The 25,379-nt window shown below is 42.4% G+C and overlaps 1 protein-coding gene across 1 annotated transcript in view; it reads left to right on the plus strand.

Moving 5' to 3' along the window:
• TMEM255B (transmembrane protein 255B) overlaps positions 1–25,379 on the plus strand; it is an 82,039-nt gene that overhangs the window by 31,804 nt on the left and 24,856 nt on the right. Inside the window, exons 3-4 of the mRNA XM_075850331.1 lie at positions 572–634; positions 2,651–2,740. Coding sequence (XP_075706446.1) covers positions 572–634; positions 2,651–2,740 — 153 coding nt within the window. The remainder of the gene's footprint in view (positions 1–571; positions 635–2,650; positions 2,741–25,379) is intronic.

A 25,379-nucleotide genomic window follows, 5' to 3' on the forward strand; every position in this document is an offset into this window, starting at 1 on the left:
AAAAGTGGGTGTGATCTTATGGAAATGGAACATGGCTTAAATGTGCCAAAATTTTGGCACAAAAAACTGGCATAACTAAGTCAACCAAGAGGTGGTTTAAAGAAGAGGAAACTGTCCAAAATGTTTAGCAAGATGTGCCAAATTTATCATAGCGTGTGCACCACTGTGATATATTTGGCTCATCTTCTGACTGCCTGGTCTAAGCTTGCACTGTAAATCTTATTCAGTATTCATTTATCTGTTTATTTGTATATTACAAAAAATAATGAACTTTCTGAAAATGATCAGAACTGAATTTCATTTGAAGAATTAAAAGCTATACACTATGGGGCGGGAGGTGGGGGAGTAATCTACAATGATGCAGGAAAAGTAGAAGAGTTGCCCAAAGCAACCAATCAAGTTCAAGCTTTAATTTTTCCAAGGAACTTTTGAAAATAAAAGACGCTATCTGATTGGTCGCTATGGGCAACTTCTCCACCTTTCCTTTGCTCTAGTTTTGATAAATCTCCCCCCTACATGTTGACTATGTAGAAGATGTGTAACTTTTTTTTTTGTTGCCTCCTGACATCAGCTTGGCTTTGGATCTTTCTTAGGCGTAATTGGAATTCATCTTGTGGAGAACAGAAAACAAATGGTATGTATATTATGTTGTCATTATTTATTTTATTTTTAATGTAGAATAAGTAATAGTTAAAGCCATTGTGCCACAAGAGGTGACCCCAAGAGGTCTTCCAAGAGGATATTGCTATTCCCAGAAGTTTTTTTTATTAAGGATTGTTTACATACTGTATGTTTAGATGCCTAACTTATTTCCCTGAACTGAACAAATTTCATGCCCCTTTCAATGCTGCAGTAGGTAATATATTAATAGGTAGAAAAGCAGAATATTGGCATTAAAATCTATAGTGAACCCATAAATACTTCTATAACCAACATAATCCAAGGGGCATTTGATCCGTATCTTTTGACACGTTGGTTGCAAACAGTATGCATAGTTTTATGTGAGCCTTCTATATAAAATAGATGTCTCCCGACCATGAACATGCACATTCAATGTGTGTACGCTCCATTCAATAAGGAGAGAGGGATAAGCTCTTACCAGACACATCCTGCACACGTTGCATAAATGCTGTAGAATTCAGTTATGGATTTTCAGTAGCAGAAAAGTGGATGAAATTTGAACAAATCTCATCCACACAAAGCGGAAAAAATCAGCAGAAAATATGGGTGGAAATTGACCTGCAATGCGGATTCTTAACCGGCAGGATGTCAATTTACTTTGGTTAAATGCTGCAGACTTTCTGTGCAGGGGGCCTTAATCTCCCCGAAAGGGCACGTTGAAAACCAGGAAGTCTTTTCTTCGATTCCCAGTCTGGCTGCCTCCATACACATTTAGACATTTTTTACAGCTAAATATTTGTTCTCAGTTATAAACATAACAAATGTAAAATCAAACGGAGTACACACAATTCAATAAAACCAGAAAAAACAAACAATTATTGCTGGACGTAATGTAATAACATTCTGTTAGCACTGGTAAATGGAAGCCATTATAGGTCATATTTCTCTGACACTGTAATTTAGGAAGCGTTGTCTGCAATTGTAATTGGTTTCAATGGATTTTCGGTTTTCCCATCCCATTGTTATATTAGACTTTATAAATGAAAAATTCAATACTGTGGCTCTAAAATGAGTATAACCTTAAAGCTGAATTCTGACATGTCATATAGGATGTTGACTTGTAGACCAGTAGCAAGTTGGACCAATTTTGTTTTCAGAATAGCTTGAATATTTCAAGACTTGGGTCAATTTAGGGGCAGTTTATCCTACACACAGCCCATTACCTGTACTGACCGCTAAATTAATAAAATGAATTGCTGTCATAGGGATGAGCTTGGCATGATCTTTTGGAGTAATAGCCCATCTACTGGTACTGGTACTGCTTGATAAATGTGACTTGACCATCTTTGTGGAACTTGGTCATCGTCTTGTGATCACGATGTAAACTTGTTTCTCACATCACTTACTGTTCCTGTAGTGTGTGAAAAAGCCTAGGAAGATCGCGATCTGTGCAATGCTCAAACTTGCCTCAAAGCATGCACACTAACTGAGCTATATGTATATATATATATATATATATATACATATACATACACATATACATATATATATATATACATATATACACACATACATATACACGCATACATATACACACATACATATACATATATATATATATATATATATATATATATATATACACACACACGTGCTGTCTTTGGGGGTTGTTGTACACAGAGCAGTAGGGATCTATTGCATACGGTTTCCTTACCATTTATCTTTAGTGCACTAGTTTGAGATACACATGAGGAAGAATGCCATGTGAATAGACCTATAGTATGTGTGCGCTAGGAAGCCTCTATAGAAACAGTATTTTTCATGTTATATATTAATAATTGTATTTCTAGAGTAATAAAGATTACATCTACTCCACTGGGATCAAATGATAAAATTCTTATGTCTCTACGTAAATGTGTTCTTCAGCAGGACACACTGGGCTACTGTACAGTCTTGTTCCTATGACTTTTGTGCTATCTATGTAAGCGCAGTTGTATATCTGATTGAAAATCTCTTTCTCTTTCTCCAGCTTGTAGCCTCCATTGTGTTTATCAGTTTTGGAGTAGTAGCAGCATTTTGCTGTGCTATAGTTGATGGGGTTTTTGCCGCTCGACATATTGTAAGTATTTCCATTTGTTCCTTTGTGAGTTGATACTTTAAATTACCTCCAAAATTAAAAGGGAATATAAGCGAAATGCTGTGTATTTAGTAACCTAACAACACTGACTTCTCTGCTAATAAATCTATGCCTGTAAGTATAATAACTTGCATACATTTTCACTAAATAGGATACACAATTAGCCCGGAGACAGCTCTTTCTAATTACATGACATCTACAATTATTTACAGGAGTTTTCCAGTTTTATGTAAACAATGCTTAATCTCTGTTATAGTTATACAACTTTCTAGAATGTTGATTTTTCATTTCATCACCAATTTTTAAGAACTCCTTTTGTTATCAGTTAATGGGGACATTCTAGTATACATCCAGAGGCTGAAAGCCTGAACAGAACAAATCATTCTCTCAGCTAGTGCTACAACTATATCCAGTCTCTGCAATCATACATGAGCTATATACATCAGCAAAATAAATCTCTTTCCAGTCTATTACTGCTGTGTATCAGTGTAGGGAAAATGTAGTCTACGGTCCGTGTAATAGACACCACTGGCACCTTGCAGTAGTTATTGCGATTATCCTCAGGACTTTGTTGGCGGAAGGTGACATTCAAGGATTGACTTCGTGATCACCCATTGATTTATGTAATGTAGCTACAGCAGCTGCTTTAGAGTGTCAGGTAATCTGCAGTAAGCATTGCGACAATCTCAAGAATTCCGACCATTTCAAAATTTTTGCGTTTGTTGCCCAACCTTTTTCCGGTATGGGAACATTAATATGGTTGTCTCATGTCAGACATTCATGACATATCCACAGGATATACTATAAATGTCTGATAGATGGAGGTCCCACACCTATCTCCCGAACGGGGTCCCCCAACCCCTGTCCATCCAGGCTGAGAGTCAGTGCAGAGCAGGATTGAATTAAGAAACAGCTGTGCTATGCTGTTTCCGTAACAGCCATTCATGTAGGATGGGGTTGAGAAACCCCAAGTTCTGGAGATAGGTGGGACCCGCATCTATAAGACATTTATGGCATATTCTGTGGCTATGGCATGGATGTCTGTCACGAGACAAGGCCACTCTGGACCAAAGCCTTAAAGACAAATTATTATAAATCATTAAGATATGCTCTAAAATGGAGAAAGCTAACAATATCAGTATTTTCCTCTCAAAATCCAAGCAAAATGAACTAAAAATAGAATAGATATGTGTCACACCTACAAAAACATAGAAAAATAAACTTTAGACGCCAATTCAAATACAATAAAAAGTATTTACACCAAAAATTATTAGTCATTCTTTAACCGCAGTTCAAATTTTCCGCATTTCTCTAAAGAAAACACCAAACACAGTTAAAACAAAAGAACACAAAAGAAAAACCACGGCAACGGAAGCAGCAGCTATATGATTTATATGATCTCATGTATCTCATAATTAAAATGTATTAGTCTCATTTGGATTGTGTTGTGTCTATATCAGAAATCCTAATACATTTTACTTTAGAGTGTCACTTTTCACTTTATGTTTTCTTTTCATTTGTATACACCTATGCATCTCAAAGTCAAGAGAATGATACTTTAACTCACCACACATCTAGGTATGCTTGACTAGATCTATGTGTAACAATGTGGGCAGGGGTCTGTAGTGAGAGTGCTGGTGTCTAGTGAAGTTAGAGAAGTTTGGGGTATGAGCAGTGGCATCTAGCGGAGACAACGGAGTCATGGTTTGCAAAGGGCACTCTAGCACGGCTATGCTATGTCAAAAGGGAACAAAGGATCAGACCGATTAACCCCTTAGTGCCAAAGACATTTATTTTTTTTCATTTTACAATCCGCGCCTTCAATGAGCCATAAGTTTTTTTGTTTTTTTTTCCGTCAATGGAGTGGTATGAGGGCTCGTTTCTTGCGGGAGGAGTTGTAGTTTCTATTGGCACCATTTAAAGCACCACATAATATACTGGGAAACTGAAAAAAAATTCAAATTGGGGTGGAATTGGAAAAAATTCCTCCACTTTCTTTTAGGTTACGTTTTTACGTCTTTCACCGTGTGGACAAAAATTACAAATTTACTTTATTCTGCTGGTCAATACAATTACGGCAATACCAGATTTATATAGCTTTTTTATTTTTTTTCTGATTTTACAAAGAAAAAACTATTTTAGAAAAAAATAAGTTTTTTTTCCATATATTGAAAACCATAACTTTTTTTATTTTTTCGTCGATTGAGCAGTGTGAGGGCTTATTTTTTTGCGGCACGAGCTGTGTTTTTTATTGGCACAATTTTTTGGAACGAACGACTTTTTGATAACTTTTAATGACATTTTTTTACACCGCTAAATTGACCAAAAAACTGAGATTGTCGTTTTATATTTTTTGCTTTTTACGGCGTCCACCGTGCACATTAAATAATGGTATATTGTAATAGTTCTGACTTTTACGGATGCAGCGATACCAATTTTGTTTTTGTTTTTTGTTTGTTACATTACTTAAAATGTAAACTTTTTTTTCACTACTAAAAACTTTATTTAATTTTTTTTAAAAGTCTATTAGTCCCCACAGGGGACTTGAACCAGTAGTCTTTGGATTGCTTGTACAATTTACTGCAATACTAATGTATTGCAGTATATTGTCATTTTTACCTGCTTCTGTTAAGCCCTGCCACAGGGAAGGCAGTCCTGGGGGCCTTCATTAGGCCCCCGGGCTGCCATGACAACCATCGGCACCCCTCGATCTCATTGTGGGGCCGCCGATGAGCTGTCGGAGGGGGGCACCCCCTCTCTATAACGCCTCAGATGCTGCAGTCGCGATTGTTGTCAGGCACTGCAGACAAAAATATAATTTCCAGCTTTCGCATTTTTGTTCTTTTTTTGGGCATCTGTGGCATTGTTATACTTCCTACAGGCCAGTTTCACACAAGTGTAATACGGGGACTATTGATCAGACATGCTTCTGTATTACGCTTGTGTGAAACTTGCCATATGCTCTGTTGTGATATCACAATAGAGCCCAGCCTATAAATTCACACATACATTTTATTTATTTTTTTACATTGCACTCATTTTGATGTACTCTACTGTGACATCACATTAAGGGGCAGCCTATAAATAAGTTTTCAACCTATAATCCGCTTTATTTGCTGAAATTGTAATATCCCTTTAACTTATTCACGTAACTTGCTTTTAGGTAAACAATTGTAGTTTGTCACGAACGTGTTTCGCGTTAGGTCGCGCAGACCTATGTAAGGCAATGGGGACATTAAGACATTCCATGTTTTTCACACAGCGTGTCCACTGCGTGAAACTCAGGACATGTCCAAGACTTGAGCGTTTTTTGCGCATCACGCACCCACTGAAGTCAATGGGTGCGTGAAAATCACGCGCAGCACACGGATGCACTTCCGTGTTTCTTGCGCGTGATTCGCGCAACAGTAGATCAAGAAATGAAGGGAAAAATAAAACCACCCCCTTCATTTCTTTTTCTAAACCTCAAAACCGCGTGTTATAAGGATGGCATATGCGCGAAAATCACGCAGCCAGGCACCAAACACTGATGACACACGGAACTGCAACACGTTCGTGTGAATTTTGCCTTAATGTGAGAAATGTGACATTTCAGTGGCTTTTCATTATTTGTAACTTATGGTCTGCTGCTGAGAAATCACATTTGTTTCTATTTATTCAGCTCCGGTAAGCAAACATACTGTGTTTAATATCATTATTATCTGATGCCAATTATTCCATTTAGTTAATTACAGGATTTTTTTCAGCTCTAAACATCTTTAAAAAAAATAATTCACAGCACCCAAACAACAATTGATCTCTTCTTAAAACGTGGATCTTCATAAAACTTTTATAGAACCATTGTTGGATTGGGGTTCCTTGTAAGTAAAGTAATGTAAAAAAGAAAATTATTTTGAGGGCCTACACTCCATCTATACAGAACATATTTATATCCCCTTTTAATCCCGTGGAGACCAAAGCAATTTTTGTTGTTTTCCTCCCCCCCCCTTCCATAAGCCATAACTTTTTTATTTTTTTGTTGACATAGCTATATGAGGGATTGTTTTTTTGTAGGACAAGTTGTAGTTTTTATTGGCACTATTTAATGTACCATATAATGTACTGGGTAAAAACAATTCTTTGCAGGGTAGAATGGGAAAAAACAGTTGATTCTTAAGTTATGTTTTTATGGCATTCAATGTGCGATAAAAATGACATGTTAACTGTACGGGTGAAGAAGATTACAGCAATACCGAATTTATCTGCGTTTTTTAAATGTTTTACCACTTTCACAATCAAAAAAAAACATTTGTTGAAAAACAAATAGATTTGTGCTGCCATATTTTGTGAGCCATAACTTTTTTTTACAATTCTGATGATTGAATCTTGTCTGTTTTTTTTTTTTTGCGGGGTGAGCTGTAGTTTTTATTGGTACCATTCTCAGGTACATTTGACTGTTTGATCACTTTTTATTCCATTTTTTGGGGGGAATTAAGGTGACAAAAAAACAGCAAGTTCATTGTGCTATACACCGGCTCAGGCTTAATAGAAGCAGAAAGATCGCTGCCATGACAACTATAAGCTTCCCGCGATCGCGTTGTGATGGGCTGTCTGAGGAGGCCATCCCCCTCTTTTTAACGGCTCAGATGCCGTGGTTTGCTATTGACCATGGCATCTCCGTGGTTAAACGTCTGGGGTCAGAGTTATCACTGATCTCAGCCGCTACAGTGAAGTGTCAGCTGTATATTATTTTGGCTGTATTTTCTTTTCTGAGTTGCGTTTTTTGCGGCGGAAGCGCTGCTTTTCCACCTCCAAAAACGCAACATCTGCTATTTGTTGCGGGTTCTACCTCCCCATTGAATTCAATGGGCAAAACCCGCAACAAATAAGCAGTGATTACACAATTACAATTGACATGCTACGGATTAAAAAACTGCACCGCATGTGAATTTCTCAGCGTTTTCTTTCGCTCAGTATTTATGCAGCGTGTGGATGAGATTTGTTCTAATCTCATCCACTTTGCTGCTACTGTATTATGCTGCGGATTTTCCGCAATGAATTCCGTGGCAGAACATCCACAGATTTGTTGGCAGCAGATCTTAGGGTATGTTCACACGGCTTAGCAAAATACGTCTGAAAATACGGAGCTGTTTTCAGGCAAAAACAGCTCCTGATTTTCAGACGTTTTTGAAGCAACTTGCGTTTTTCGCAGCGTATTTTACGGACGTTATTGGAGCTGTTTTTCAATGGAGTCAATGAAAAACGGAGTCAATGAAAAACGGCTCCAAAAACGTCCCAAGAAGTGACATGCACTTCTTTTTCGCGGGCGTCTTTTTACACGCCGTATTTTGACAGCGACGCGTAAAGTTACACCTCGTGGGAACAGAACACCGTAAATCCCATTGCAAGCAACAAGCAGATGTTTGTAAGCGTATTAGGGACGTTTTTTCAGGCGTGATTCGAGGCGAAAAACGGCAGAATTACGTCTGAAAACAGTGCGTGTGAACATACCCTAACCCAGCAGATCTGAATGGGGCGGATTCTTCACACTGTGCGTTGATTTCTGCAAGTTCCATTCAGATGTTTAGAACAGTTGCAGAAATTTCTGCAACAAATCTGCCGCATGGTAATAGAAGGCATAAGGGGTTGTATGAAATTATATAAAACTTTCAGCTTTTTTCAAAAACAGCGCCACTCTTGTCCATGGCCTGTGTCTAGCATTCACAGCCCATGGACAAGATTAGTGCCGTTTTTGGGAAGGAAAAAACCCCTGAACACACCCACCTTTTTTCTAATCTAATAAACTCTTTAAGGTTCTGTAATGATCCAAATTCTAAATGAACAGTGCAAATACTTAGAGTTGCTCAAATGCTCCTGAATTTATAAGGGAAATGTTTTTGTTGTTGTTGTTATTTATTATAAATGTGTTTACTTCTGTCTTGAATTAGGAATATTTAGGTAAGGCTAATGGAAATAGTGGCCTATTGGTATTCCTCAATCCAAAGTATTGTGAAAATGTGCATTTACGGAACAGATAAGTACATAAACTGCAGCTCCCCAATGTCCACTAGGTGGCAAACATCTTCTGTTGAAATTATTTTTGTCTGTAATTTTATTAGTACATATCACATTTTTATAGGGATGTAAAGGGGCTGAATTCGACATTTAACTATTTCTTGTGCATTATGTTTCAGTAGGTTTATCTGCAGTCTGTAAATCCTACATGAATTTGAAAGCTACTTTTTACCGTAATAAGAACAGTTTAATATAATATTTTAAGATATTGTGGAAAAACTCCTTATATAATATCTCTATATGACCTATTGCAGAGAAATAGTCACACATCACTATTAGAAATGCATAAATAATCGTTCCTAAAAGTCCATAAATTACTTAATATACAAATATATACTAACAGGATACAGTAAAACCATAAAATAATTAATTAAAAAAACAAGGGGGATCAGTAACAAGGTCATAATGGGAGAATGGAATCCATTATCCATTCTACATCCCTGAGATGCTGTTAACTCAATACTGATAAATAACATGTCAATAATTTAAACATAAGAACATATTACAGGACATCTAAGTCTTCCTAACATTAGATATGGTAACAAAGTGTCAGAGCAATGGGACAAGACGAGTTGACTGCCTCCTTACCCCTATGTTAAACCCTATACTATTTGTACATTAGTTACACTTCACATCAACATTTTTTTACTGCTGAAAAAAAAAATGCTGTCCTGATTTATCAAAACTCTAATACAAAAACTGGTCCTGTTGCCCACATTGAACAGTCATAAGTCTGAATTCATTTTTTAAACTCCTCGGAAAAATAAAAGCTGAGCTCTGATAGGTGCTATGTGTCCATGAGTAGTTACTTTAGTTAGAGCCATAGTTAGATTTACTTCAAAGGAGGCAAAGACTTAGGGTCCTGTTACACGACCCGGCCTGGGCCGAGTAAATGAGCGCCGATCAATGAGACATTTTGTTGATCGGCGCTCGTTTGCTCCTTTCACAAGGAGATATGTTTGGGGATCAGCGCTCGTTACTCTGATCGCTCGTCCTCATACATTTCTATCTTGTGAGCAGCGCCTCTCCCTGTTTACAAAGGGAGATGTGCTGCTGACAACGATAATATTTCTTGCAGCATAAACGATACAATCAGCCAATGAATTTGGCCTGTGTAAAAGGGCCTTTAATTTGCTGTATCTTTGTACACTGGCTGAGGCAGTGGGGCTTGTTGACAACACTTCTGACAGACACTAGACAGGGCTGTCCTGCCAGCCCCCCCTCCCAACTACACCTGTACTTTTAGTAGCAGCAATAGTCGTCTGTCTCCTGTCATGTCTACTGTGCCTTATCTTCAAACTTGCCCAAATATTTGACCAATCTACGTAGTAACAATACAATTGGGAGTTCCAACCTTTTACACGGGCCAATGATCCCAATATTTGCTCTGTGTAAACAGGGCAACGATCAGCCGATGAACGAGCAAACGCTCGTTCATCGGCTAATCGCATAGTTTATGCAGCACAAAATATTATAGTTGTCGGCAGCACCACTCCTTGTGTAAACGGGAAGATGTGCTGCCGACATGATAGAAATGTATGGGGACGAGCGATCGTAGTAATGAGCGCTCGTCCCCATATATAGCTCCTTGTGAAAGGAGCAAACAAGCGCTGTCTCGTTGATCGACGTTAGTTTTTATGGCCCAAATTGGACATAGACATGCTTGTTTAGAAAGACATGGCTGTAAAAGGTCAGCCGCATCATTCTGATGTAAAAAACAGAGGGCCGTCATTATGCAGCAGTTCCATTTCCTCTTCCCTATACTGATCATTGAAAACCTGAACTAATATCTAAGGCCCCATGCACACGAACGTGCTTTTGGGGCCGCAATTCCCCCGAAAATCCACGGGAGAATTGCGGCCCCATTCATTTCTATGGGGCCATGCACACGACCGTAGTTTTTACGGTCCATGAGCCTGCACCGCAGAAAGAACGGACCTGTCTTATTACGGCCGTCTTCTGTGGTCCGGGCTCATTGAAAATAATGGCCGCGGCCATGTGCATGTCCCGTGATTTGCGGGCGGCTCGCGGCTGACAGTCCGCAGCCGGCCGACCCGAAAATCACGGCCGTGCACATGGCTACGGTCGTGTGCATGAGGCCTTAGATACATGAAAACCTGAACTAATATTTATGATACGGGTGATCGCCCTCTGGTGGCTCTTTCATGTCAGACGGAAGAGTGGCAAGAAGCAGCACAGAAGCAGGGACCGGTAAGTGCTAATGGTGCTCTGTGTGTCTGATAGTAATGGGGACACTCAGTCTGACACAGTTATGAGGGGCACTATAGGGGGAAATCTGTGTTGCTACCACTGTTATGAGGCACTGTGGGGCTGTATGATTTTTATACTTTAAAGGCTGTTTAATGCATTGGGCTTTCCTTTTTATGGCTTCAGCCAGTTGTCATAACCAGTTTGCAACCTTTTCTCCATTCAAACTTCTTCTCTAGGGGCGTTCCCCAGCACTGGTCACATGTTTTCTTCTATAGGGGCGTTCCCCAGTATTGGTCACATGTTCTCTTCTCAAGGGTCGTTCCCCAGTACTGGTCACATGTTCTCTTCCCTAGGGGAGTTCCCAAGCACTGGCCACATGTTCTCTTTTCTAGGGGCATTCCCCAGCACTGGTCACATGTTCTCTTCTCTGGCTGTGTGGCTTTCTCATGTAACAGCACAGTCCTCTCTGCTCTCCTCCTCCCTTCTGAGGCTGTTTTGTATAACCACGCCCACACAGTTACACAGCATGTCTATGTATTCCCCCCCCCCCCCTCTGAGCTTCTGCTCAGGATCTTCCCCCTACACTGTAGTTCCCTGCTAACACAAGGGTCAGCATTAGGGGGGGGGGGGGCAAACTGGGCAATTACCCAGGGCCCCATCCTCTTAGGACCCCCTGCCTGCGGCTGCTGTGGGGCCCATGCCGCCCTGCCCATAACCTTTATGGGCCGGGTGGCACCAGCACCCTCATACTGGGTGGTGTCACTAGCACCAGAGTGGGCCCCGGTGCTAGCGACAGCCACATTCACTTGCATCTGCATCCTTTGGATGCGCAGGACGGCGTGATGGCGTCACTGCATCACGCTGGTCTGCGCAAGGATCCCGCCCAGAGGATATGCATCGCTCTGTCTGTCGCGGGAATGGGACAAGTTAAGTACAATATTTTTTTGTGGGGGGGGAGGGGGTTGTGTGGTAATATACACGGGGTCATTGCTGTGTAGCACTATATACAACGGAGGTGCGCTGTGTGGCACCATATACAATGAAGGGCGCTGTGTGGCACTATATACAAGGGAGGGGCGCTGTGTGGCACTATACTAAGGGGGACTGTGGCACTATATACAAGGGGGCTGTGTGGCACTGTCTATTAGGGGGTTGAGTGAGGCACTATATACAAGAGGGGCTGTGTGGCTCTATCTACTAATAGGGGCTGTATGGCACTTTGTACTAGGGCTGTGTGGCACTATATACAAGGTAGGGACTGTGGCGCTACCTACAGGGGGCACAAAGTGGGCATTACTGCTGTGGGCACGGTTATTGATGGGGTACTTTTATTGTGTCTAGCACTGAGGGATCACTAATATCATCTTGGGCACTGTGGATTATGAGGTTGTTTAGAGCAGTGATCCCCAACCAACGGTCCGCGGACAAATACCAGGCCCCGGATCATTTGGTACTGGGCCGCGGTATCTGGTATCCGCCCCGGTGGCCTCTGGGAATTTCGGGCGAAAAGCCGTATCAAACTGTGGTGCAGTTTTTCGCCCGAAATGTCCACTGCGGAAAACTGCTGAGCAGGCTCCTGGGATGACGTTCCATCCCAGGAGACCGCTGCAGCCTGTGTTTGGCTGCAGCGGCGGTCACATGGGATGAAACGTCATCCCAGGAGGCCGGCCCTCTAATGTCATTCAGGCCGGCCTCCTGGGATGATGTTTCATCCCATGTGACCACCGCTGGTCCCAGTTCCAACTGCATCTGCATTCTTAGGATGCAGATACAGTTAAATTGAATGCTGGAGCAAGAGTGATGGCTCCTTGCCCCAGCATTCACTCTGCCATGAGCAGCTCGGCGATGTAGTGACGTCATCGTGCATGTCTGTGCCGAGTGACGTCATCGCGCCTGTCTGCGCCGAGTCACTCATAGTATAGATCGGAGGGGAAAGATCCTCCACCCGTCGTTGGAACGGGGATAGGTAAGTAATTATGTAATTATTTTTTATTAGGCACATATGGGGGTATTATACTGGGTATGGGAAGGGGGCTGATATGGTGGCAGCTATGGGAGCATTTTACTGTATGGGGCAGCTAAGGGGGGCCTTATACTGTATGGGAGGCCTTATACTGTATGGGGGGCATTATACTGTGGGGGCAGCTATGGGGAGCATTATATTGTATGGGGCAGCTATGGGGAGTATTATACTGTGTGGGGGCAGCTATGGGGAGCATTATACTATGGGAGCATTATACTGTAGGTGGGAAGCTATGGGGAGCATAATACTGTGTGGGGGCAGCTATGGGAAGCATTACACTATGGGGGCATTATACGGTGTGGGGGAAGCTATGGGGGGCATTATACAGTGGAGGCAGCTATTGGGGCATTATACTGTGGGGGCATCTATGGGGACTGTTGGGCAAGGACATAGGTGCGGGCAGGGGTCTGGTGGTGTTGGGGAGGGGTAGCGTGGCCCAAGCTGCATTCTTGCACCAGGGCCCATGAGCCTTTAGCTACGCCCCTGCTGCGATTTGTTGTGGATTTTACCCCCCTATTTAACTCAATGGGGAAAACCCACAATAAATAAGCAGCGTTTACGCAAATACAATTGACTTGCTGCGGAAAAAATTTCTTGCATCAAACTAGTCCTTGGTGCAAAAAAGGTTGGGGACCACTGGTTTAAAGGATGGGGTATAGGTGGGGAGGATGCCGGAAAAGCGAGAAACCAACATGTCTGCGTCGAATTATGCAGAGACGAGTCGCGGCTGGAATAAGTCGTCACAGTTGTCTGGGCCAAATGGAGAAAAAAAGGGAAAGTGAACGACTCTAATCAGAGAAAACATCACCTGTGAGACACTAGATATAAATGTGCTGTTATCACTTATATTGACTGCAGAGCTCCTGTGTATAACTGGCATCTACCACTACATGGTCACTATATGGTGGTAATATTGGTCTTTGTATAGTGGTTTTTATTCAGTAACAGTATGGGGTAATATTCAGTCACTATGTTGTCATGGCGTGGCGGTATTATTCAGTAACAGTATGGTGGTATTATTCATCTACTATGTGGTCATGGCGTGGCGGTATTATTCAGTCACTGTGATTATGGTGTGGCGGTATTATTCAATAACAGTATGGTGGTATGATTCAGTCACAATGTGGTTATGGTGTAGCGGTATTATTCAGTAACGGTATGGGGGTATTATTCAGTCCCTATGTGGTTATGGTGTGGTGGTATTATTCAGTAACAGTATGGAGGTATAATTCCGTCATTATGTGGTTATGGTATGGAGGTATTATTCAGTAACAGTTTGGGGTATTATTCAGTTACTATATGGTCATGGCGTGGTGGTATTATTCAGTAACCGTATGGAGGTATTATTCAGTCACTATGCGGTTATGGTGTGGTGGTATTATTCAGTAACAGTATGGAGGTATTATTCAGTCACTATGCGGTTATGATGTGGCGGTATTATTCAGTCACTATGTGGTTATGGTGTGGTGGTATTATTCATAACAGTATGGGGGTATTATTCAGTCACAATGTGGTTATGGTGTAGCGGTATTATTCAGTAACAGTATGGGGGTGTTATTCAGTCCCTGTGTCGTTATGGTGTGGTGGTATTGTTCAGTAACAGTATGGAGGTATTATTCAGTCACTATGTGGTTATGGTGTGGTGGTATTATTCAGTAACAATATGGGGGTATTATTCAGTCACTATGTGGTTATGGTGTGGCGGTATTATTCAGTAACAGTATGGAGGTATTATTCAGTCCCTATGTGGTTATGGTGTGGCGGTATTGTTCAGTAACTGTATGGGAGTATTATTCAGCCACTTTGTGGTTATGTTGTGGCTGTATTATTTAGTAACAGTATGGGGGTAATTATTCAGTCACTATGTGGTTATGGTGTGGCTGTATTATTTGGATCTTATGTATTATTATTGGTAGTATTGGTCTTTATAAGTGAGTTGTGTTCAGTAACAGTATGCACGTAATATTTAATCTGGTATAGTGGTATGATAGAAATAGATGTATATAGATAATTTTTTGGTTTGAGAGGGGGGACAAATGCTTTGGGGCTTGCAACACTCCTGGACACGCTAGAAATCAGAGATGCCGTTCTCTGCACACCTTCTGAATTGACTGCATTATTAATACAGTAAGGGCCTGTTAACTTCAGTGTTAGGTTTCCATTGATGGCTTCCGTCAGACCTTTCTGACGGAGGTAACCCATCAACGGAAAGGCAAACAGAAACGCAGTTGACTGCGCTATTTTTTCCGCCAAAAAAACGGAAACCTTACGGAACAGAGACAAACAGCATTCCGTTTGCATTACCATTGATTTCAATGGTAATGTTTCCGTTGCAAATGGTTTCTTTTTTCCATTTGGTTTGCGTTCATGGGTTCCCCTAACAGAAAGGTCTGACGAAAGCCATCAATGGATCCCCGACGCAGATGTGAACAGGCCCTAATTCAGCATTTGGGGCCCCACTTTTAAATTTACCCAGTTCCACACTTCGTCTAAAACCGGCCCTGGCTAACACAGGGGACATGTTGCACTGTGCATGCTTAGATATTTGTGGTTGGGAGAGATGGCTGGGCATAAACTGTAGTCCTCAGTGAAGAGGAGAAAGTGGCTGCAGAATAACTAAAGGGAAACTGTTCTAATCTGCACAGCACACACCAGTGTGTAGGACCTTGCACATGCGCAGCTGTCACACTAAGGCCTCATTTACACGAGCGTGTGCGTTTTGCGCGCGCAAAAAACGCAGCGTTTTGCGTGCGCAAAAGGCACTTGACAGCTCCGTGTGTCATCCGTGTATGATGCGCGGCTGCGTGATTTTCGCGCAGCCGCCATCATAGAGATGAGGCTAGTCGACGTCAGTCACTGTCCATGGTGCTGAAAGAGTTAACTGATCGGCAGTAACTCTTTCAGCACCCTCGACAGTGAATTCCGATCACCATATCGAGTAACCTGTTTAAAAAAAAAGAGGTTCATACTTACCGAGAACTTCCCGGCCGTTGCCTTGGTGATGCGTCCTTGGTGACGCGCCTCTCTTGACATCTGGCCCCACCTCCCTGGATGACGCGGCAGTCCATCTGACCGCTGCAGCCTGTGCTTGGCTTGTGATTGGCTGCAGCTGTCACTTGGACTGAATTGTCATCCAGGGAGGTCAGACTGGAGGAAGAAGCCGGGAGTTATCGGTAAGTCAGAACTTTTTTTTTTTTTTACACGTACACGTATATTGGAATCGGAAGTCACTGTCCAGGGTGCTGCGCAACTGCGTTTCTGTTAGGTTTCCATTGATGGCTTCCGTCAGACCTTTCTGACGGAGGAACCCATCAACGGAAAGGCAAACAGAAACGCAGTTGACTGCGCTATTTTTTCAGCCAAAAAAACGGAAACCTTACGGAACAGAGACAAACAGCATTCCATTTGCATTACCATTGATTTCAATGGTAATGTTTCCGTTGCAAATGGTTTCTTTTTTCCGTTTGGTTTGCGTTCATGGGTTCCCCTAACAGAAAGGTCTGACGAAAGCCATCAATGGATCCCCGACGCAGATGTGAACAGGCCCTAATTCAGCATTTGGGGCCCCACTTTTAACTTTACCCAGTTCCACACTTCGTCTAAAACCGGCCCTGGCTAACACAGGGGACATGTTGCACTGTGCATGCTTAGATATTTGTGGTTGGGAGAGATGGCTGGGCATAAACTGTAGTCCTCAGTGAAGAGGAGAAAGTGGCTGCAGAATAACTAAAGGGAAACTGTTCTAATCTGCACAGCACACACCAGTGTGTAGGACCTTGCACATGCGCAGATGTCACACTAAGGCCTCATTTACACGAGCGTGTGCGTTTTGCGCGCGCAAAAAACGCAGCGTTTTGCGTGCGCAAAAGGCACTTGACAGCTCCGTGTGTCATCCGTGTATGATGCGCGGCTGCGTGATTTTCGCGCAGCCGCCATCATAGAGATGAGGCTAGTCGACGTCAGTCACTGTCCATGGTGCTGAAAGAGTTAACTGATCGGCAGTAATTCTTTCAGCACCCTCGACAGTGAATTCCGATCACCATATCGAGTAACCTGTTTAAAAAAAAAAGAGGTTCATACTTACCGAGAACTTCCCGGCCGTTGCCTTGGTGACGCGTCCTTGGTGACGCGTCCTTGGTGACGCGCCTCTCTTGACATCTGGCCCCACCTCCCTGGATGACGCGGCAGTCCATGTGACCGCTGCAGCCTGTGCTTGGCTTGCGATTGGCTGCAGCTGTCACTTGGACTGAATTGTCATCCCGGGAGGTCAGACTGAAGGAAGAACCCGGGAGTTATCGGTAAGTCATAACTTTTTTTTTTTTTACACGTACACGTATATTGGAATCGGAAGTCACTGTCCAGGGTGCTGAACCAGTTTAAACTCTTTCAGCACCCTGCACAGTGACTGTCTCCTGCCGGGTTCGGTCAAAACGAGTTCGGCCGAACCCGGTAAAGTTCGGTTCGCTCATGTCTAAGACACTCCGTTCGGATGTTTGTAAACAGAAAAGCACGTGGTGCTTTTCTGTTTACATTCAGTTTGACAGCTCTTGCGGGAATCACGCAGTTCGCACGGAAGTGCTTCCGTGCGACCTTCGTGGTTTTCACGCACCCATTGACTTCAATGGGTGCGTGATGTGCGAAAAACGCACGATTATAGAACATGTCGTGAGTTTTACGCAACGTATCGTCTGCACTGCCCCATAGAGTAATATAGATGCGTACGACACGCGTGAAAAGCACGCGCGTATATTACGCTCGTGTAAATGAGGCCTAAATGCTCGTACATGAGCCTACAAAGGAGGAGCTGCTAAGTTTGCCGTCAGGGAGCTGACTGACGGATCAGGGAGAGAACTGAATACAGCAGCTGGCCATATATTGAAATACACTGCAGGTACGGAAGACAAACAGGATATCACAAAATTCCAAGACCAGCTATCCCTCAGAAAGCTCATACCATGTCCAAAAAAAGGGTGACACGTTCTTATAGCTTGTAGAAATAGGAACAGCACATCAGCCACTTTAAATGGGGATGTAAGAATGCCACAGACCGTCATTATGGGTCAGCTCTAGTCTACTCAGGGATTCACAGCATTCTAAAAAAGCAAATCTTTTTATTGTCCCATAGTACAGACACCAGCAATGTTTCGGCACTAGGGGTATGTTCACACATAGCTTTTTCAGGTGTATTTCTGAGTGTAAACGCCTTGAAATACACCTGGAAAAACACTAGCAAAATGCCTATGTCACGTTGGGTTTGTGGACCCACTGGGCCGTACCGCCTTGGCGGTATGGCAGCTGGCCAACAGGGCGCAGGTAACAGTCAACAGTTCGTATAGGGTACCTGTGGCAGCTCGGACAGTAGCAAGGCAGGCTCGACTGGGACTAGGCAGCAGGCAGACGTCAGGCGTGGTGTAGAAGGACAGGCATGGTATGCAGCACAGCATGACTACAGCTCAGCACAGCACTTGACCAGGATAGCACGGGATACAAGATACAGGTACGGGAAATACTGGGAACTGGAAGACACTAGGAGACCATTTGCATAGATAAACTTTGGGTACAACAAAGATGCTCAGGCATGGGAGGAAGGGGCTGGGCCCTTCTTATAGCCCAGGGTGCTCTGGGAGCAATCAGCTCAATCTCCCACCTGCGTGCGCTTTGGCTTCTTAAGTCTGGACTGAGCTCGCGAGCGCAGCCTGGTGGTCACTGTGGAACATTGAATTCAATGGGAAATACACTATGCTCTTCAGATATATTTTTACGCTCCTGCATTCAAAGGAATTGGAGCTGATTTTCCATTGACAGTATGAAAAACAACTACAAAAACGTCTAAAAAAAAGTTTAAAAAAAACTTCATTTTCAGCTTAAAAAATCTTGAAAACAGCTCCGTAATTTTCAGCCACTTCATTTTGTACGTGTGAACATACCCTTAGGCTACATGCACACGTTGCGTATTTTGCTGCGGAAAGTACGCACCAAAAACACAGCAATATGCAGAAAATTCGCAGGTAAATACCGCACCTAATTGTGCATTTTTCGAGGCGGTTTTTTACATTTTGATGTGTTTTTCGGCGAATTTTCACGCAGCGGATTTTGGTGACATTTTCCTCAACAATAGGCATATACAATTCTCAAGCGGAAAAGCAAGATAAATTGAAATGATGTGGATTTAAAAATCCGCACCGCAGGTAAATTTACGTACAGAAAAATACTGCAGCGTGTACACGAGATTTCCTGGAATCTCATTGGCTTTGCTGGTAATGTATTATGCTGCAGTTTTGCCGCACGCAAATACGCGTGGCAAAACGCACGTAATACGCATCGTGTGCATTGACCCTAAGGCGAAATTCACACGAACGTGTACGTTTTGCGCGCGCAAAAAACGCGTTTTTTGCGCGTTGCAGTTCCGTGTGTCATAAGTGTTTGGTGCTTCCGTGTACTGTGCACGATTTTCACACACCCATTGACTTCAATGGGTGCGTGATGCGCGAAAAACGCCCAAGTATAGGACATGTCGCGAGTTTTACGCAGCGGACACACGCTGCGTGAAAATAATGGAATGTCTGAACGGCCCCATTGACTAACATGGGTCCGTACGACGCGCGTGAACTACGCTCGTGTAAATAAGGCCTGAGTGAGACTTTTTCAAACTATACAGTAAGCGTTTTTCAAGCCCATGCCATGTCCAAAAAGAGGATGACACATTCTCATTGATGACCTTGGTTCCAGCTCCCTTAGTTTTACTTAGTCCAACTGAATACTTGGTTTCCTTGGCTGAGGAGAAGGTCACCGCACATTGGGTGATAAATGGCTGGTATTAATCTAGCTGTCTGCGTTCTTGCCGGGTTGTGCATTTTGTCTGATTGCTTGGTTGGATTATAAAGATTGATATAGTTCACTGTACATTACAAAATAACCAAAATGTAATAAGATCAGTGTTAAATTGCTGAACTACAGCTCTACAGTCTCTGATTGACGATACGCAGTTAACATCATAAATACTTATTTTCATCACGAATATAATAAGTATGAAGATTGAGTATCTACTAAGTTATTTGCTCGTATTGCTTATAATGATAGAAACTCAGCACAGGACATTGTGCACTTCAACAAAACAGTACGATGTACCTTGTGTCCTGCAGGGCTTATCAGCATTTTTCTGTAGATGCCCTTTATATTTCATTTAGATTGTAATACTGTCCAAAAGAAAATTTACAACGGTCCTTAAACGTACATTAAAAAACCCGAAAACTGTTTTGTAATATTTAACTTTTATGTTGACATATGACTGCTTTAACCCCTTAGTGACCACCAGTACGCCTTTTCACGTTGGTCACTAAGGGGCCTTAGGCTAGGCCGTCGCCTTTTCACGTTGGCCCAGTCTAAGTCCTGCACCGGTGTCCCGTGCAGGCTGGAGCCGGGGCTCTGCTCCCTGCTGAAAGCTGGGCTTCCTGCTCCAACACCAGCGATCGAAGTTTACTTCGATCGCGGCCGTTTAACCCGTCAATAGCGACCGCGGCATTTAACTTGCTTACAGAGAGAGTGAGCTCCCTCTCTCACCCATTGGCGGCCCGCAAATGCAATCGCGGGTCTCCGATGTGGTGTCATGGCAGCCGGGGGCTTGATAAAAGCCCCCAGGTCTGCCCTGGACATATGCCTGTTAGGATGCGCCGGAGGCACGTCCTAATAGATTGCCTGTCAGATTTACACTGACAGGCAATAATGTTCTGGTATACGAAGTATACCAAAGCATTATAGCAGCGATCTGAAGATCGCACAGTAAAGTCCCCTAGTGGGTCTAATAAAATAAGTAATAAATGTGAAATAAAGATTAATAATAAAAATCACAGTAAAAAAAAAAACAAAAAACATTTTTTCCCATAAAAAGTGGTTTTATTTAGTAAAAGTGTAAAAAATAAATAAAAGTACACATACAGTGGAGGAAATAAGTATTTGATCCCTTGCTGATTTTGTAAGTTTGCCCACTGTCAAAGTCATGAACAGTCTAGAATTTTTAGGCTAGGTTAATTTTACCAGTGAGAGATAGATTATATATATAAAAAAAAAAAAAGAAAATCACATAGTAAAAATTATATATATTTATTTGCATTGTACACAGAGAAATAAGTATTTGATCCCCTACCAACCATTAAGAGTTCAGCCTCCTCCAGACCAGTTACACGCTCCAAATCAACTTGGTGCCTGCATTAAAGACAGCTGTCTTAAATGGTCACCTGTATAAAAGACTCCTGTCCACAGGCTCAATTAATCAGTCTGACTCTAACCTCTACAACATGGGCAAGACCAAAGAGCTTTCTAAGGATGTCAGGGACAAGATCATAGACCTGCACATGGCTGGAATGGGCTACAAAATCATAAGTAAGATGCTGGGTGAGAAGGAGACAACTGTTGGTGGAATAGTAAGAAAATGGAAGACATACAAAATGACTGTCAATCGACATCGATGTGGGGCTCCATGCAAAATCTCACCTCGTGGGGTATCCTTGATCCTGAGGAAGGTGAGAGCTCAGCCGAAAACTACACGGGGGGAGCTTGTTAATGATCTCAAGGCAGCTGGGACCACAGTCACCAAGAAAACCATTGGTAACACATTACGCCGTAATGGATTAAAATCCTGCAGTGCCCGCAAGGTCCCCCTGCTCAAGAAGGCACATGTACAGGCCCGTCTGAAGTTTGCAAATGAACATCTGGATGATTCTGAGAGTGATTGGGAGAAGGTGCTGTGGTCAGATGAGACTAAAATTGAGCTCTTTGGCATTAACTCAACTCGCCGTTTTTGGAGGAAGAGAAATGCTGCCTATGACCCAAACAACACTGTCCCCACTGTCAAGCATGGAGGTGGAAACATTATGTTTTGGGGGTGTTTCTCTGCTAAGGGCACAGGACTACTTCACCGCATCAATGGGAGAATGGATGGAGCCATGTACCGTCAAATCCTGAGTGACAACCTCCTTCCCTCCACCAGGACATTAAAAATGGCTCGTGGCTGGGTCTTCCAGCACGACAATTACCCGAAACATACAGCCAAGGCAACAAAGGAGTGGCTCAAAAAGAAGCACATTAAGGTCATGGAGTGGCCTAGCCAGTCTCCAGACCTTAATCCCATCGAAAACTTATGGAGGGAGCTGAAGATCCGAGTTGCCAAGCGACAGCCTCGAAATCTTAATGATTTACAGATGATCTGCAAAGAGGAGTAGGCCAAAATTCCATCTAACATGTGTGCAAACCTCATCATCAACTACTAAAAATGTCTGACTACTGTGCTTGCCAACAAGGGTTTTGCCACCAAGTATTAAGTCTTGTTTGCCAAAGGGATCAAATACTTATTTCTCTGTGCACAATGCAAATAAATATATATAATTTTGACAATGTGATTTTTTTTTTTTATATATAATCTATCTGTCACTGGTAAAATTAACCTAGCCTAAAAATTCTAGACTGTTCATGTCTTTGACAGTGGGCAAACTTACAAAATCAGCAAGGGATCAAATACTTATTTCCTTCACTGTATATGGTATCGCCGCGACCGTAATGACTCAATTAATAAAGTTAATATGTAATTTAAACCGCAAGGTGAACACTGTAAAAACAAACGCAAAAAACAAATGGCGAAATTGCAATTTTTTCCCATTGCCCCCCAAAAAAGTCACAATAAAAATGAATCAATAAGTTCCATGCACCCCAAAACAGTACTAATCAAAACTACGTCTCATCCCGCAAAAAACAAGCCCAAAAATCACTACATTGATGGAAAAATAAAAAAATTACGGCTCTTGGAAAGCGACGATGCAAAAACAAATAATTTTAGTTCAAAAGTGTTTTTATTGTGCAAAAGTCGTAAAACATAAAAAAACCTATATATATGTGGTATCGCCGTAATCGTACCGACCCATAGAATAAAGGTAACGTTATTTACGCCGCACAGTGAACGGCGTCAATTTAAAACGCATATAACAATGGTGGAATTTCAGTTTTTTTTTTTTATAATCCCCCAAAAAAAGTTAATAAAAAAATTATATGTACGCTAAAATGGTGCTATTAAAAAGTACAACTAATCCCGCAAAAAACAAGTCCTCATACAGCTATGTCGGCGGAAAAATAAAAAAGTTATAGCTCTTTGAATGCGACTATAGAAAAACGAATAAAATAGCTTGGTCATTAGGGCCTAAAATGGGCTGGTCACTAAGGGGTTAAGTTACAGGCCCAAAGCCTCAGACAGAACTACTGAGAGATTCTGATGAAAACACTGATGACAGCATTGTTATGGAGACCTGGTGTGGCTCCAAATCAGCATCTGCATCAATATCGACATCATAATTAACTCGAATAGTCATTAAAGGAGTTGTCTAAGAGTTAAAAAAAAGAACTGTCAGCAGCAAATGTTATAAATTAAAAATTGAACTCACCTGTTAAATCCCCTGCTGGTCTTTATTTTCTTTCCAGGAGCGATGACATGCTGTACTGGCTTGTGACTGCTGAAGCCAATTACTGGCCACAGCGCATAGGTCATGTGCTGACAGCATGTCACGTCACCTTGACATTAAACAAACACCGGTGGAGGACTACAGAAGCGTCTGCGCTACAGCAGTGGGGGGTTTGATAGGTAAGTACTGTTTTTTGTTTTTTTTCATTTTATAACAATTGCTGCTAACCGTTATTATTTTTATTTTTTTAACTCTCAGATAACCCCTTTAACTATAATTTTATTATTACAATTTTTAACTGTATACCTTACACCAACCTATGTAGTTTATTTTCCAAAAGTAACACTATAGTTGGTGTTTTAGCCTCTGTTGGGTCTTCTGTCAGCATTAAATTTGCCAGAATTTTTTTTGTTGCACATATGCTAACTCACCAGCAATATTCTAGCAGTGTCATTTCTTTCTTCTCAGCTCAGTTGCATCTATACATTTTGAACCCTTTCATTATAAGCAGCTGTGTCATGTGATCTCAGTCTGACCACCAAAATAGACCATACTTTCGTGTATAGACAGGAGGTCAGTCTCTCCTGTGTGGCTGACTTTTTGTAAACTACAGGATTACATTACCACCTATCAATTCCCTCCTGGCAGCTCTGAGACACCTCCCCTCTCCACCCAGCACCACCCTCCTTGTTTCTCTATTTGTACCATGCCCCTATCCCTATGTATCTTGTGCTGCTGAAGAGATTATTTCTGCCCTATTGAATGCCTCATGCACACGACCGTTGTGCCACTCGGGCCGTTTTTGACGGCATCCGATAGTCTTCACGGACCCATTCACTTTAGCGGGTGAATCAGGTCCGTGAAAAATGATCTGAGTCTCCGATCTGAGGAAAGATAGAACATGTTCTATCTATCCTCTGATCACTGATGGGACTCGGACGGCGCACACGGTGGTGTGCATGAGGCATAAGGGTCCAGGAGTGCAGTGATATAACAGGTTAGTCCATAGATATAACAGGTTAGTCCATACAATGATTAGCTGCAGAGTTAGAAAACTCCCCTGACTCACACTCTCTATACTATCTGTAAGTGCTGTGTGCAGAATCTACATCGTATTTCTATGAGATGCTGCTCCTCACTGCTCTCCCGTCTCCTCCTTGTAAGAGCTGACAGAAATCTATCACTAGCAGGGGTCAGAAGAGACCAGCTTACTTAAGCTGCATCACGTAGGATACACTGAGACTCTGCAGTGTTCGGAGACAGCAGTTCTGCAGTACGTCACTGATCTATCACAAGCAGAAGGCAGGGAGAGTAGTGTAAATCTGCATCACAAAGGATAAACTGAGACTCTGCAGTTAGGCCACAGAAGTTCTATGCTTCTGATCTGTCATTTAGAAAGAATTCAGAGAAGAGCAAGTGCAGTGTGATGAGACTGTGTCTCCTCTACCGCTGCAAAGCCAGAAGTATCGTAGGAAATGTAGACTACATTAAGGGAGTCATGTCATAGGGGAACCGGCCATAAATGGCACATCAACTCAAACAAGTATTCACAAGGCATACACAGGAGCCTCAACACTATTCTTTAATAATAACCTATGCTGCACTATATAGGCAGGGAAAACAATTGCTGTAGTATTATTCCTTAACCCCTTCCCGCTTTTGGGGGTGACTGTACGTCCGAAATCAAAGTGATTTCCCGCAATAGGGCGTACAGTTACGCCCAAGCTTTAAACTGTCACCATGTCAATAGACATGGTGACAGCGTCCTGATTGCAACTGTCATAGACAGTTGCCGAGCAGGACTCGCGGCACAGGACCAATCAGAGTGGTCCCGTGCTGGCATGAGCTGTGATTGGCCAGTCAGTACTGACAGGCAAATCACAGCGCA

The sequence above is a fragment of the Rhinoderma darwinii genome, chromosome 2 (genome assembly GCF_050947455.1).
Source record: "Rhinoderma darwinii isolate aRhiDar2 chromosome 2, aRhiDar2.hap1, whole genome shotgun sequence".
NCBI lineage: Eukaryota > Metazoa > Chordata > Amphibia > Anura > Rhinodermatidae > Rhinoderma > Rhinoderma darwinii.